Source organism: Tachysurus fulvidraco, chromosome 11 (assembly GCF_022655615.1).
Source record: "Tachysurus fulvidraco isolate hzauxx_2018 chromosome 11, HZAU_PFXX_2.0, whole genome shotgun sequence".
NCBI lineage: Eukaryota > Metazoa > Chordata > Actinopteri > Siluriformes > Bagridae > Tachysurus > Tachysurus fulvidraco.
Window position 1 is genome coordinate 17,932,176 of NC_062528.1, and position 14,757 is coordinate 17,946,932.

The 14,757-nt window shown below is 43.1% G+C and overlaps 3 protein-coding genes across 3 annotated transcripts; all 3 read right to left on the reverse strand.

Annotated features, from left to right (window-relative positions):
* Positions 1-568: 568 nt before the first annotated feature.
* LOC113649419 (olfactory receptor 11H6-like) lies at positions 569-1,510 on the reverse strand. The gene has a single exon (XM_027157214.1). It carries the CDS (start codon positions 1,508-1,510, stop codon positions 569-571), a length of 942 nt encoding a protein of 313 aa, XP_027013015.1.
* A 7,724-nt stretch (positions 1,511-9,234) lies between these two features.
* Positions 9,235-10,176, reverse strand: LOC113649420 (olfactory receptor-like protein OLF3). Its single transcript, XM_027157215.1, has one exon. The coding sequence runs from the start codon at positions 10,174-10,176 to the stop codon at positions 9,235-9,237; it is 942 nt and encodes a 313-aa protein (XP_027013016.1).
* A 2,355-nt stretch (positions 10,177-12,531) lies between these two features.
* On the reverse strand, positions 12,532-13,473 carry LOC113649421 (olfactory receptor-like protein OLF3). The gene has a single exon (XM_027157216.1). It carries the CDS (start codon positions 13,471-13,473, stop codon positions 12,532-12,534), a length of 942 nt encoding a protein of 313 aa, XP_027013017.1.
* Positions 13,474-14,757: the final 1,284 nt, after the last annotated feature.

Consider the following 14,757-nt stretch of genomic DNA (forward strand, 5'->3'; position numbering starts at 1 on the left):
TCTTCCTCATATAATCTCAGGGACTTTTTCCTTGCCATGACAAAGTCAAAGCAGAGAACCTAGCATGTAATCGTGAGTTAAAAAGGTCACATGCTAGGACACTGTAAAATGTCCTAAATGTTACATTACAACAACTCAAAAACAAGGTGCACTTACTTACCTTACATACAGTACTCATTTGTTCATAAGAGATTGCTTACAAAGAATTAGCACCATAGAGAATGTAACCTATATTGATATTTCTCATATTTATTTGTTTAATGTACATAGCCAGTATGCTTGCAGATCATTTTACTACCCACATACTAATAATTGCTTGACATTACATTTTTAGCTAACAAATATTTTGAATATGAGCAGAGTTAAAATAGCATAATAAAACATTTAAATTACTGTCTAAATAAATCGTTCATGAAGGCTAATGAATGATCTTTTTAACAGCCCTACACACAAAAACTCCCACCCTTGCTGTTTCATTCTGAATGCTTTGTGGGCCGATGAGCAGTTATTTATACATTATGTAAATTAAACCACGTAACATAAAGTAAACAACATATTTATCCCCAGATTATTCATCAGATGGTCCTACTTTAGACATGATTCTGAATATTTTGTTTCTGATCTCTTTGGTTCTAAAAGAATATATGAAAGGATTCACTAAGGATGGGCCAAGAATTGTGGCAAGTCTGAACCCATTTCGCTCCTCAATTGTGAGAACCATACCTGTTCTAGTTAAAATATTTATAATAAAAGTAGGGCCATAACAGCACACCACAACTATCAAATGACTAAAGCATGTGTTAAACACTTTTCTCTTACTACCCTTTGAGTTCATTTTTACAACAACAATAACTATCATTACATAAGAGCCACAGATGAAAGTAAATGTTCCAAAGAGCAGAAAGAAAGTTACAATTGCCATCATATCAAAATATGGGTTAGGATCCACACAAGTAGCTTTGACCACAGATCCATAGTCACAAAACAGGAATGCAAGTGTTGTGTAACAAAAGGGTAGTGAAAGAACAATTCCAGGCACAACAGACATTGTAGCAGAACCCAGAATCCATAGCAAAAAGGTCAAAATAACACAACGCACATTTGTCAGAATTGAATGGTAGCGCAGTGGCTTGATAATGGCAATTAATCTGTCAAAAGCCATAACAGAAATAGTAAACACCTCCATCACAAAGCCTAAACCAAAAACAAACATCTGAATAATGCATGGCATGTAAGATATGGTTTTTAAACCAACTATAAGGTTCCCTATCATTGTTGGACATGAACATGTACAGTAGAGCATGTCTACAATTGCTAAATTGCAAATAAAGAGATACATTGGCTGGTGTAGACGTTTGTCCATGACTATAAAGCATATGTTTGCCAAGTTCCCAAGCATTACAAGCAAGTATACTGTAAGTATGACAATTCCAATAATCATTGGTTTTTCATACTTGTCAAATCCTGTTATGATAAATTCAGTAATTCTTCTGGAAACATTTGCAGCCATGCTTAGTAATTTAATGTGTATTATCTTAAATGAGGAATGATCAATGTCCAGTAGTCTTTCAGGTTATTAGGTTATTAACTGTCTTTGTTATTTCAAAATATTTAATGTGGCTCTATGGACTGGAAAAGTACTTTTGTTTCATCCAGTACTGTTGAGTTTATGAGATTATAATCCTTAATACACTTATGCTGAAAGTATAAAAACTGGACTGGGGAAATGTGTCACATTGTTTATATAGCATTGTGACTTTGAGCTCATTGGTCTCAGCAAAAAGATGATGTTTCTTCTGAACTATTCCCAATGGACTGTAAGAGACAGTAAGAGACATAAACAAATATTAACCTGACCACATTATTGCAGCCATGCAACAGTAGACTTTGTACAACATCATTTTGTATAACAATATTCATCATTTCTATGCATCAATTTAATATTTGACACATACATAAGTTGTACTGATAAGGTAGAAACGCAATAAAATTTGAGCACGTAATTGTTATGCGAGACACAGAGGAGGAAGCCAGAGTGAAAGCAAACAGAGTTTATTTGCGAAAACATGGAAGTAGAGTAATCCGGTGGTGCCCGGAAAAGGTCCAGAGTTAAGACGGCAGTCTGTGTATTCCGGTGGTGCGCGGTGGAAGCGCGGCCCACAAAGTCCAGAGTAATGGTGATAAAAGGTAGTCGGTGTACTAACCAGGGGAGCGCTTGGGAGAAGCACGAAGCTGAACATGAACACAGGCGTGTCGAGGAATGAACAGCCAAACCATGGATAATAACTGACGGGGAGTGGGAGTGAGAGAGGAGATTATATATGGTGGCTGATGAGAGTGAAATGAGAGTCAGGTGAGAGCAATCAGTAAGCAGGCAAGCAGGAGAAGAGTCAGAGAGCTCCCTGACACCACCCCTCCCTCAGGGGCAGCACCGGACGCCCTGACCCTGCAACGAGGAAGGCCCCTAGCCCTGGGCGCCGCCAGCAGACTTGGGTCCAGCACATCCCGCCGGGCCACCCATGACCGATCCTCCGATCCGTAACCCTCCCAGTCTACCAAGTATTCGAGGCGACCCCCACGCCGTCTGGAGTTCAGGACTTCCCGCACTGCGTAGACTCCAGGCTGAGCCACGACTTCCAGCTGGACGGGCGCAACGGGGTCACCTGGAGGACGAGAGACAGGCGAGACACAAGGTTTAAGCAAGGACACGTGAAAAGTGGGGTGTATGCGATACCTTGACAGCAGCTTTAGCCGGTATGAAACGTCGCTGATCTGCCTGGAGATCCTGAAAGGCCCAATGAACCTGGGGCTAAGCTTGCGGCTCGGCAGCTTCATCTTCAGGTCCTCAGTGGAGAGCCACACCCTATCCCCGGGGCGGTACCGAGGAGACTAGACGCCGAGCATCAGCGTGCCGGCGGGTGTTGCGGAGCGATGGTACGTCACTAGGCTCGTCCGACCATGTGAACAGGGGCAGCTGGAACCCCAGCACGCATTGGAAAGGGGTGAGGCCTGTGGCGTCCTGGCGGAGCGAGTTCTGGGCATATTCTGCCCAGGGCAAGAAACGAGCCCAAACCCCCTGATCCTGGCTGCAGTAAGTCCTTGAATATCGGTTCAGCTCCTGAATTTTACGTTCCGCCTGGCTGTAGGACTGCGGGTGGTACTCTGATGTCAGATTGACCGACACCCCTAGGAGCTGGAAGAAAGCTCCTGGACGTAGCGGGTCACCTCCTCTGTCATCCTCGGCCACCAGTAACGTGCCTGAAGGAGCTGGACCATCCTCCTCTCTCCCGGGTGGCCCGTGCCTGGTGGCCACCGTGGACCGACTGGATTAACGCCCGATGGTGGGTGGTGGGGACTATGACACGTCCCTCGGGGCACCCTCCGGGGGCAGGCTCCTGGATGGAGGCAGCCCGGATTTCGCTGTCCACATCCCAGACAATAGGCCCCACGACGATCGAAGGAAGAATGATGGGGTCTGGATCGCTGGGTTCCTCAGGCCCGAAGATCCGGGACAGGGCGTCGGCCTTCCTGTTAAGCGCCCCAGCTCGGTAGGTGACGTGGAACTGGAACCGAGTGAAGAAAATGGCCCAGCAAGCCTGCCTGGGATTGAGTCTCTGGGCCTCCCGCAAGTACTGGAGATTCTTGTGGTCAGTGACAACGGTAAACTGGTGCTCCACGCCCTCTAACCAGTGCCTCCACTCCTCCAGGGCGAGTTTTATTGCCAGTAACTCACGGTTTCTGATGTCGTAGTTCTGTTCTGCCGCCGAGAGCTTGTGTGAGAAGAAGGCGCATGGATGGAGCTGTGGTGAGGTGCCTGACCGCTGAGAGAGAGCGGCCCCCACAACTGTCGAGGAGGCGTCTACCTCAACCACAAAAGGCTTCTGGGGGTCTGGATGATGTAACATGGGGGCGGAGCAGAAGCGCTGGCGGAGCACCTTAGATGCCCCCTGGGCCTCCTTGGTCCAACTCAGGGTCCGTGCCTTACCCCTGAGGAGAGAAGTGAGGGGAGCGGTGATCTGGCTGTACCCCTGGATGAACCGCCGATAAAAGTTGGCAAAGCCCAGGAAGCGTTGGAGCTCCTTAATCGTCTCCGGGACGGGCCAGTTCTTTACTGCTCTAACCTTTCTCTCGTTCATGTGTATTCCCCGTGCACTGATGATGTAGCCCAGAAACTGCACCTCCTCACGGTGGAACTCACACTTGGAGAGGTTGAGGTAGAGCTGTTGGTAACGAAGTGCCCCTAGGACCTCACATATGTGGGCATGGTGCTCCTCCAGGTTCTTGGAGTATATCAGGATGTCATCGATGTACACCATGACGAGCCTTTGAAGGTAGGGCACGTTCTTGAAGGCTTGGTACTCCTGGGGGATCTCTGCCTGCTTTGAAGTCGTGGCTTCTTCTACCCTGGTGGCGCCTACCATAGCCTGTGGGACCCTTACAGGAAGCTGGGAGATGCAGTGCTCCAGGCAGTGGGTACTCCAATGCAGAATGTTGCAGGGGTCCCAGGAGCATTCAGGGGCGTGTTGGCTTAGCCAGGGCCTGTCCAGGATCACGCTGACGGTGGAATCGTCGAGCACCATGAACCGGATTTCCTCCCGGTGGAACAGTCCCACCTGTAGAGTCACTACCGGTGCACAGTACTTGACCCAGCCCCGACCCAGTGGGTGTCCCTGGATGGTCTGGACGGCTAAGTCCTGGAACCCCTCTCACGGGGGAGCTGTAGGCTGGTGATGCAGGCTTCCGAGATGAAGTTCCCTGCCGAGCCGGAGTCCACCAGAGCATCCACGGAAAGAGAGAGAGCGGGAGTTATAAGTGTCACGGCGAGTGTAGATAGAGTAGATATGTTTCTCGGAAAATCTACTGTACTCACCGCTGCTCCAGCTGGGCGTGTGGGACATCTGGCGATGGAGTGACCTGGGTTCCCACAATACAGGTATTTACCAGACGCCAGGCGGCTGTTCTTCTCTCTCCTGGACAGTCTCTGAGAGCCCAGCTGCATGGGTTCGTTGTCTGAGGCGGTAGTAGGGTCTGGTGGAACCCCTGGGAATGGTGACATGGGGTGGCACACCGCCAGCCGCTGAGACAGGCCAATGGACTTCTTAATGAAGTCCTCCAATCCAGTAGTGTCCTCAAATACCGCCATGGCTAGTTTTAATTCTGGGGACAAACCCTGCCGATATACCCCCAGTAGCACCGACTCGTTCCAGCCACTAGATGCCGCCATGGTGCGGAACCGCAAGCTGTACGCAGTGATGTCATCAGTTCCCTGACGCAAGCTAAGCAGCTGGTCAGCTGTGGATAGGACCCCGGAAGCGGCGCTGAAAACCTTGATAAAGTGCGCGGTGAAATGGGCATACACATTTATCATCGGGCTGGCCGAGTCCCACAATGATTGAGCCAAGCTAGCGCTCTCCCGGACAGGAGTGAGGTGAGGAACGCTACCTTGGACCGCTCGGACGGAAAGTGCTGCGGTTGCATCTCTATGTAGAGGTTTACCTGGAGTAGAAAGCCGCGGCATGCTGAAGCATCTCCGGGCTGCCGGTGATAGCCGGGGGGTCAGGACGAACCGCGGTGGAGGGAAAGGCGGCTCGAAGTGCGGTGATGAGATCCCGGACCGGGTCTGAGGAGGTGCTGGGTCGGCTCTCCATTGTCAGGTAAGAGCGGAAAGGTCCCTACCTTCAAAATTTTCAGGTCAGTTATTCTGTTATGCGAGACACAGAGGAGGAAGCCAGAGTGAAAGCAAACAGAGTTTATTTGCGAAAACACGGAAGTAGAGTAATCCGGTGGTGCGCGGAAAAGCGCGGCCCACAAAGGTCCAGAGTTAAGACGGCAGTCTGTGTATTCCGGTAGGGTGTACTAACCTGGGGAGCGCTTGGGAGAAGCACGAAGCTGAACATGAACACAGGCATGTCGAGGAATGAACAGCCAAACCATGGATAATAACTGACGGGGAGTGGGAGTGAGAGAGGGGATTATATATGGTGGCTGATGAGAGTGAAATGAGAGTCAGGTGAGAGCAATCAGTAAGCAGGCGAGCCGCTCCGTGCGGGCAGGGCATGCACGGGAGAAGAGTCAGAGAGCTCCCTGACAGTAATATTTTGTTCAAGCTTAATTAATCAGAACACATCCTGTATGTCAACCATACAGGATTCTAAAATATGAACTACTGTGGTGAATGGAAATTATAGAATGTTATCCTAGTACACAGTATTTCCCAGAAGAATTCAGAAGAATTAAAGTTATTAAATGATAAGTTTTACACAGAGTAGCCAACAAAGCACAGACCTTCAGTCAAATCACAAAATAATGACTATACAATTATAGATTGCATAATATTTTATATATTTTATAATATTTTAATTAACACAGATGTTAATTTTTAGCTCTGTCTTTAGTGTTAATTTAACAATATTTATATAATTTAACAATATAAATATATTCTCAGTTATAATACTATATAGTCCCTAAATGTTTACATAGTCTGCAGATGTAGTTAGCTCTGAATCTTGTTTGCCCAAAGGGGGACACATGGTAATGCTGTTATCACATCCCTTGCTATTAAAAGAAACTATGCTATTCTGTGCAGTTAGCCATGTACAGTAAATTCACACAGTTTCATGAGGAGCAGAGCAATAAGAAATGAGGCATGAAGCTAACCACAGCTGTTGTATGACGATCGATAGATTTAACACACTAATATAAAAAAGACGGAAGAGATGGAGAACCCCTCTTTTAGTTACTCCTTGTCATCAGCAAGGTTTTAGAGAAGATCAGGAGGTATTAAGTCTCAAGGCTAACTAGTAACTTTAGACACTGTCTGCCATGCAATATTGCTTATGTATGCAATCAATCAATCAATCAATCAATCAATCAGTCAATCAGTCAAACTGTCAGGACTCAGCCCAGACATTTGGCCATGTGCAGTTGTTATTGTTCCATGTCACGTGTCTGCCCCGCCTTTTTCACTCCTCCCCTTCTCACCTGTTCCCTATCATTAAATGTTATGTGTATTCAACTGAGCACATGTTGCCTATGGCAGCACAGAATCATTGTCTATGTAGTGTAAGTGTAATGTCTAAGTGTCGCCGGTGTTACCTTATTGTTTTCTCGTCCTGGTTACTGTTTAGTTTTTGTCTTGTGCCTGTGTTGTATTTATTACAGTAGTTGTTAAACCCTATGTATTTGAAGCTATCCTGCATATGGGTCTGTCTCCCTCCTCCTGGTTGTGAAAGAACGATTCCGCGCAAACTCGGACCCAGCAGGATAGTTTGAATTTTTTTTTTTGGTGACTTGCGGCATCACCCCACATCTGTTCAGGTGGGGCATTTTTCCCTCCCTCTCTGGTCGTCAAGACATGGGTCTGGCCACAGAGCGTTGGGGGATGTGCTCAGCACTTCAGCTCAGCTGTGGACATCGCTTGGCCCTTCAGCTCGGCTGTGGACATCGCTTGGCCCTTCAGCTCGGCTGTGGACATCGCTCGGCCCTTCAGCTCGGTTGTGAACATCTCTCGGTCCTTCAGCTTGGCTGTGGACATTGCTCGGCCCTAAAGCTCGGCTGTGCACATCGCTCGGACCTCTCTGGCTGCGCTGCCGTGTGCCTTGCTTCCTCCACCTGCCTCACCGTGTGCCTTGCTCCCCCCACCTCTATCGCCATGTGCCTTGCTGCCTCACCATGTTCCTTGCTCCCCCATCTACCTCGCCAAATTAGCAGTAAACATTTACCATCCTAAAGTTATAGTGTGTAACGTATGAGGTAGATGTGAAGTATGAGCTCAACATAGTAATAATGTAGATTTTGAATTCTAATTATATTATTTATGTGGGTTTGTAAGTAGTTTGTTTATAAATAAAGGAGGCAAATTAAAATATCCACTTTATTTTAGTATTCGTTTTACAGTGACTTTTCAGTAAACATTCTAAACTGCAAGACACTCAATGGGTGTTTAATAAAAGAACCTGTTAGCTATCTGTCATGCTAGAAGCAGAATTACTGTAGAATTGAAAAATACATACATGTAAATGTTTTGATTTTCCAAAGCACATTCCTATCCAAAAGGTGGTAAAGATCGTCTCTGGGATATTATAAAAATAAATAATTATGTTACTTATTTTCAACTGGCTATTGCCTAGGGAGGGCACGTGAAGAAGCAGAGAATGCCAGCAAGACCATATAAGGTAATCTATATCACATTATTTTTATTCAATTCGATTCAATTTATATGTACACTTATAACAATTCACACTGTCTCAAAGCATTCAATTTCTCTGAAAGATGAACAAGTAGATGCCCAGAGTGGCAAGCAACACATCTCATTCCCTTCTCAGGAAGCTGGGTTACATACTGTTGTAGTTCCCTTTCGAAGGAACTCAAAGTGGTGTCATGGCTGATATTATGGGAGAACAAATGCCACCACACACCGGGAAATTCTGTCCCGAAGGTCATAAACGTGTACAAACAAGCCAGGAGGCTTTTAGGTTCGGGAGATAACTACCACCAACCTGCACAAACCAACTTGTGGGGCTGAAGGCAGTAGGCCTTCAGGAAGATTGGATGAACGGCTGTAATAGAGCTTTCAAGAATGTATCCTACAATGAGATAGAGGCCAGCCTTGACCATGCCAGGAGTAGACTCTAGGCAGGAGGAAAAGACTGACAGGGTCTGAAGAACTCCTACCATTATTAGGGAGGCTGAAGCTAATAGCAAAGCCATTTCCAGGGTCAGAAACTCAGAGGCTTTCTCTACTCGAAGGGAGCTTAGAGCAGCTCCTCATGGACCAAAGAAAGGTCCCTTGGAAACAGAGAACTTCTTCTGAGAACTGAGCTCCTTCTTTAATACCATAGAACAACTGTTACACTGGTGCTATATACCTACACTGCTTGACAAGAAATGTATTCCTTCATTAATTTATTCCTTCATCTTCAGCAAATAGTTCAGGGTCTCTTGCTCAGGGTCTCCTGGTCTCACCAGTAAAGAGGAAATAGAAACACTGAGATGACAAGTGATTAATGTTTATGTAATAGTTACACATTCATAGCATTTGGCAGAAACACATTCCAAGCAGAAAAGAGAACTGGCAAAAATTTTCAATTTGGTGTATTTAAACAAACCTTAGGCGAACTTTTTTGAGCATGAATTGAGGGAATGGAAATGTCCTGCAGTCTCAAGGACTGCAAAGCTAATAAAAAGTGATTGTACATACATTTTACATGAAAAAGTCCATAAAATTAAAATGTTTTATTTAGTTGGTTCAACTTTTGACACAATTCTTAATATTTTATTTCGAATCTCTTTAGTTCTAAAACAATATATAAAAGGATTAAATAAAGAAGGACCAAGAATTGTCCCAACCCTCAGACCATTTCTTTCATCAAGTGATAAGGCTACCCCAAACCTGGTCAGAACTAGCAAAATAAATGCAGGTACATAATAGCTGATTATCACAAATAAATGACTTAAGCAAGTATGAAATGCTTTTTTCTTGCTGCTTTTAGAGGTCATTTTAACGACAACAATAACTATTTTAAGATAGGTTAAACAAATGAAACTGAAAGTTCCAAACAACAGGAAAAAGGTGAAACTTGACATTAAATTAAAATACGGATTTGGATCTACACAAGTCGTTCTGACAACAGCTGCATAATCACAAAAAACATACTTTATAGTTGAGGAGCATAATGGTAAAGGAACCGCAGAACCAGGCATAATTGCTGTTGCAAGAGATCCCAGAATCCACAGCAAAAAAGTGAGAACAACAGAACGTGCATTTGTCAGAATGGAATGGTAGTGCAGTGGCTTGATTATGGCAACTAATCGGTCAAAAGCCATGACAGAAATAGTGAACACTTCCATGACATAACCCAAACCAAAACCATACATCTGAATAATGCATGGTGCATAAGAAATGGTTTTAAAGCCAACTATAAGGATGGCTATCATAGTTGGACATGAACTTGTACAGTAGAGCATGTCTACAATTGCTAAATTGCAGATAAAGACATACATTGGCTGGTGTAGATGTTTATCAATGACAATAACATATATGTTTGCAAGGTTAGCAAGCATTAAAAGAATGTATACAGCAAGTATGGCAATACCAACAGACACCGGGTTTTCTAACGTGTCAAATCCTGTAAATACAAATTCATTGATGTTTTTTCCTGAAACATTTTGAGCCATGACCTACTGTGTCTGAACTCAAACACAAGAAACTTTAATGTAGAAATATTTAACAGCTGTAGAGGACTCTATGTTGCTATTATTAAAAAAAAAAAAAAAACATCCTCCCTGCTTTCTTATGGAGTAACTTGTCAAGTGTCAAGTGAGGTCCTCAGAGTCCAAGTAGTAAAAACAGGCAACAGAACACATCAGTCCAAAACTGACTGCATAAGGCTCTCTATATAATTCAGCTGCAACCCAATGATTGGTTGATATAATGATGTATGTTTTTTTTTTTGTTCATTATTTCCCCAATGCATAGTTTGTCATAGTAAAACAACAGGTGGAGGAGGTGAAGTGTGAGCGGAGACTAGTTATTCAATCAAATATGTTGTTATTTCTGACAGATACTAAAAATAAATTTTATGCAAAAATGAGTCTGCAGCCCTTCCTAGTAAAGTCAAACTGTGGGGACTTTGTTCAAGTCAAGTCAAGTCAAGTCAAGTCACCTTTATTGTCACATCACCACAGCACATGTGCCATGGTGAGTGAAATTTTTGGGAGTGAGCTCCAGAAATTGCAGAACCATTTACATACAGTAGTTAAGTAAAGAAATTTGAACAATTTACAAACAGGTTAAAAACTGTGCAAAATGCTTAGTACCAGTTGAAATGTGCAAATGCGGAAAATGTGGAAAAGATGCAATGTGCTCATACATAGTCAGTACACACAGTGTACTACTAGACATATTTACAATGCACTACACATTATATACACTATGAATTATATATATATATATAAGTATAAATATTATACACATGTAATATATATGTAACATGTAAGGTGCAACAGACTGTACAGATACAGTACGGATAGCTTATTGTCAGATAGATTGTTATATTAAATTAAATGCAGTATGTGTATAGTCCAGTGTTTATAGATGCAGTATGAATGCAGTGTGTGTGTGTGTGTGTGTGTGTGTGTGTGTGTGTGTGTGTGTAGTCCAGTGTGAACAGTGTTCACATCCATTTCAAAATAAATAGAAAGAGGGAGGAAGAGAGCATTTAAAAAGTGCCGTGTTAATTACTACAAACTTTGTTAAGACAAAAATTATATTCAATTCAATTGAATTTAATTTTTTATAGCACTTTTAACAGTGGACATAAAAAAATACAAAAAGTTTATTATTATACAAAGATTAATATAATACAAAGGTTCAAGATTAAAATGAGACATATTTGAATGTGTTTGTATTTATCGCCAATGAGCAAGACTGAGGTGACTGAGGTGACTGTTGCAAGAATAAACTCCCTTAGATAGAAGAGGAAGAACCCTTCAGAGGAACCAGACTCAAAAGGGAACCTCATCTTCATTTGGTTGATTTTGGTTATTTATGTTTTGTTACTTGTATGTCTTATGAGTGATGGCTATTTAGTTATTATTGTACCATTGACAACCACTTCATCTGTGTTGGAAAAAAAAATTAATATAAAATGTGGCATCAGATTTTCTTGTATATGTTAAGGGATGTATTATGAAAATAGATAATAAATTCACATATTACTTATATGTTTTTAATAATTTAAAATTACCACATTATTCTCAGTTATTACTAAAAATCTTACAAAGAATGTTTCTAAACTACCTGACTAGGAAACATATAAGTGAACATATATGGTGAATATTAAACAAACAGAGAGAAAATTTCAGTTAAATATGAAAAATGTAATTATTTGATGACACTCCAGAAAATTGAAGTGCCGAATGTGCAACACAACTGTTTTTTTTTGTGACATTTTTTTGTGAAACACATTTATGAATGTAAATAAACTATCTCCTGATTTATAACTGCTTTGTTGTTTTGATAATCATACTTATGTCATACATTCAGTATACCAAAAAGTTTAAGGTTAATTATAGCTAGTTATTGTGTTGTGACCTAACAGAGCGAATATTTACATTTTTATCTGACATTAATTTAAAAATTGTTCAGTTATATTAGCTTTGTTTCATTAAGTCTTTCATTTAATATTTAACTAAAATGTAATCTTTTTTAAATAAATGTATTCAGATCTCCTGGCCCTGCCTGTTCCAGTAAAGAGAAAATAGAAACACTGAGATGACTAGTGATTAATGTTTATGTAATAGTTACACATTCATAGCATTTGACAGAAACACATTCCAAGCAGAAAAGAGAACTGGCAAATATTTTCAATTTGGTGCATTTAAACAAACCTTGGGCGAACCTTTTTGAGCATGAATTGAGACAATGGAAATGTCCTGCAGCCCTGCTTTGTCAATCTCAAGGACTGCAAAGCTAATGAAAAGTGATTGTACATACATTATACATGAAAAAGTCCATAAAATTAAAATGTTTTATTTAGTTGGTTCAACTTTTGACACAATTCTTAATATTTTATTTCGAATCTCTTTAGTTCTAAAACAATATATAAAAGGATTAAATAAAGAAGGACCAAGAATTGTCCCAACCCTCAGACCATTTCTTTCATTAAGTGATAAGGCTACCCCAAACCTGGTCAGAACTACCACAATAACTGTAGGTACATAACAGCAGATTATCACAAATAAATGACTTAAGCAAGTATGAAATACTTTTTTCTTGCTGCTTTTAGAGGTCATTTTAACAACAACAATAACTATCTTAAGATAGGTTAAACAAATGAAACTGAATGTTCCACACATCAAGACAAAGGTAAAACTTGACATTAAATTAAAATACGGATTTGGATCTACACAAGTCGTTCTGACAACAGCTGCATAATCACAAAAAACATATTTTATAGTTGAGGAGCATAATGGTAAAGGAACCGCAGAACCAGGCACAATTGCTGTTGCAAGAGATCCCAGAATCCACAGCAAAAAAGTGAGAACAACAGAACGTGCATTTGTCAGAATGGAATGGTAGTGCAGTGGCTTGATTATGGCAACTAATCGGTCAAAAGCCATGACAGAAATAGTGAACACTTCCATGACATAACCCAAACCAAAACCATACATCTGAATAATGCATGGTGCATAAGAAATGGTTTTAAAGCCAACTATAAGGATGGCTATCATAGTTGGACATGAACTTGTACAATAGAGCATGTCTACTATTGCTAAATTGCAGATGAAGACATACATTGGCTGGTGTAGACGTTTATCAATGACAATAACATATATGTTTGCAAGGTTAGCAAGCATTACAAGAATGTATACAGCAAGTATGGCAATACCAACAGACACCGGGTTTTCTAACGTGTCAAATCCTGTAAATACAAATTCATTGATATTATTTCCTGAAACATTTTGAACCATGACCTACTGTGTCTGAACTCAAAACACAAGAAACTTTAATGTAGAAATATTTAACAGCTGTAGAGGACTCTATGTTATTATTAAAAAAAAAACTCCTCCCTGCTTTCTTATGGAGTAACTTGTCAAGTGTCAAGTGAGGTCCTCAGAGTCCAAGTAGTGAAAAACAGGCAACAGAATACATCAGTCCAAAACTGACTGCATAAGGCTCTCTATATAATTCAGCTGCAACCCAGTGATTGGTTGATATAATGATATTGTCAGGCCCCGGCAGGAGGTGGCTTGGTACAGACCCGTACGCAGGATAGCTTCTAATGAGAGGGGTTTAATACATGAGGAAGACAAACATAAACCACACTACACAGGGAACTAACATTATTATTAAGGAAGCTGCGCTGCCTAAGGCAACGCGGCTCACATATATACAGACAGGGACAATCACACACAATGGGGAACAGGTGTGATGACCGGGAGGAGCAGACGAAGACGGGGCAATCATGTTACACAAACAAACACAAACGCACATGGCCATAAGTCTGCGCGGATCCATGACGGATCTGCGCTGATCCCTGACAGAACCCCCCCTCCCCATAAGGTGTGGCTCCCAAAGCGCCAAAACCCGTCAAGGACCGGGGGGGGGGGGGGTCCACGGCGAATGGCAGGTGAGGGAAGCAAGGACTACGGCGAGGCTAGTGCGGGGGGAGCAAGGACCACGGTGAGGTAGGCGAGGGGAGCCAAGGCACACGGCAAGGCAGGTGGGGGGAGCAGGGCACACGGCGGCGCAGCCGGAGAGGGCCGAGCGACATCCACAGCCGAGCTGAAGGGCCGAGGCAATGTCCGCATCCAAGCTGAAGGGCCGAGCGACGTCCACTGCCGAGCTGTAGGGCTGAGCAACATCCCCCAACGCACCGCGGCCAAACCCGCACCTCGGCGAGCTAAGGAAAAGAGCGGGAGGGCGGGAAAGAGCCTCCGCCTCGGGCCTGCGGCACCCCCCGTGGAAGAAGTGAAGCGACGTCCTCTTCGGAGAAACCGGAAACGGAGCGGCGTCCTTCACCGGAGAGATGCGGGGCGATGCCGCAGGGCACCAAAAAAAATAAAGGTACCCCACTAGCATGGTGACACCCTCCGCAAATGTAGTGAGGCGACGTCCTCCTCAGTTGACCCGGAAACGGAGCAATGTCACCGGAAGGACTGGTGGAACAGTCCAGGGGGAAGGGGAAAAAAACGCCAGTCCGAGCTAGAAGCTATCCTGCTAGGTCTGCTAGGTCTTAGGCGGCTTCATTCTGT

Coding starts and splice junctions, on each gene's coding strand:
- LOC113649420 (XM_027157215.1), bottom strand. CDS start 10,176: ATGGCTCAAAATGTTTCAGGAAAAAACATCAATGAATTTGTATTTACA.
- LOC113649419 (XM_027157214.1), bottom strand. CDS start 1,510: ATGGCTGCAAATGTTTCCAGAAGAATTACTGAATTTATCATAACAGGA.
- LOC113649421 (XM_027157216.1), bottom strand. CDS start 13,473: ATGGTTCAAAATGTTTCAGGAAATAATATCAATGAATTTGTATTTACA.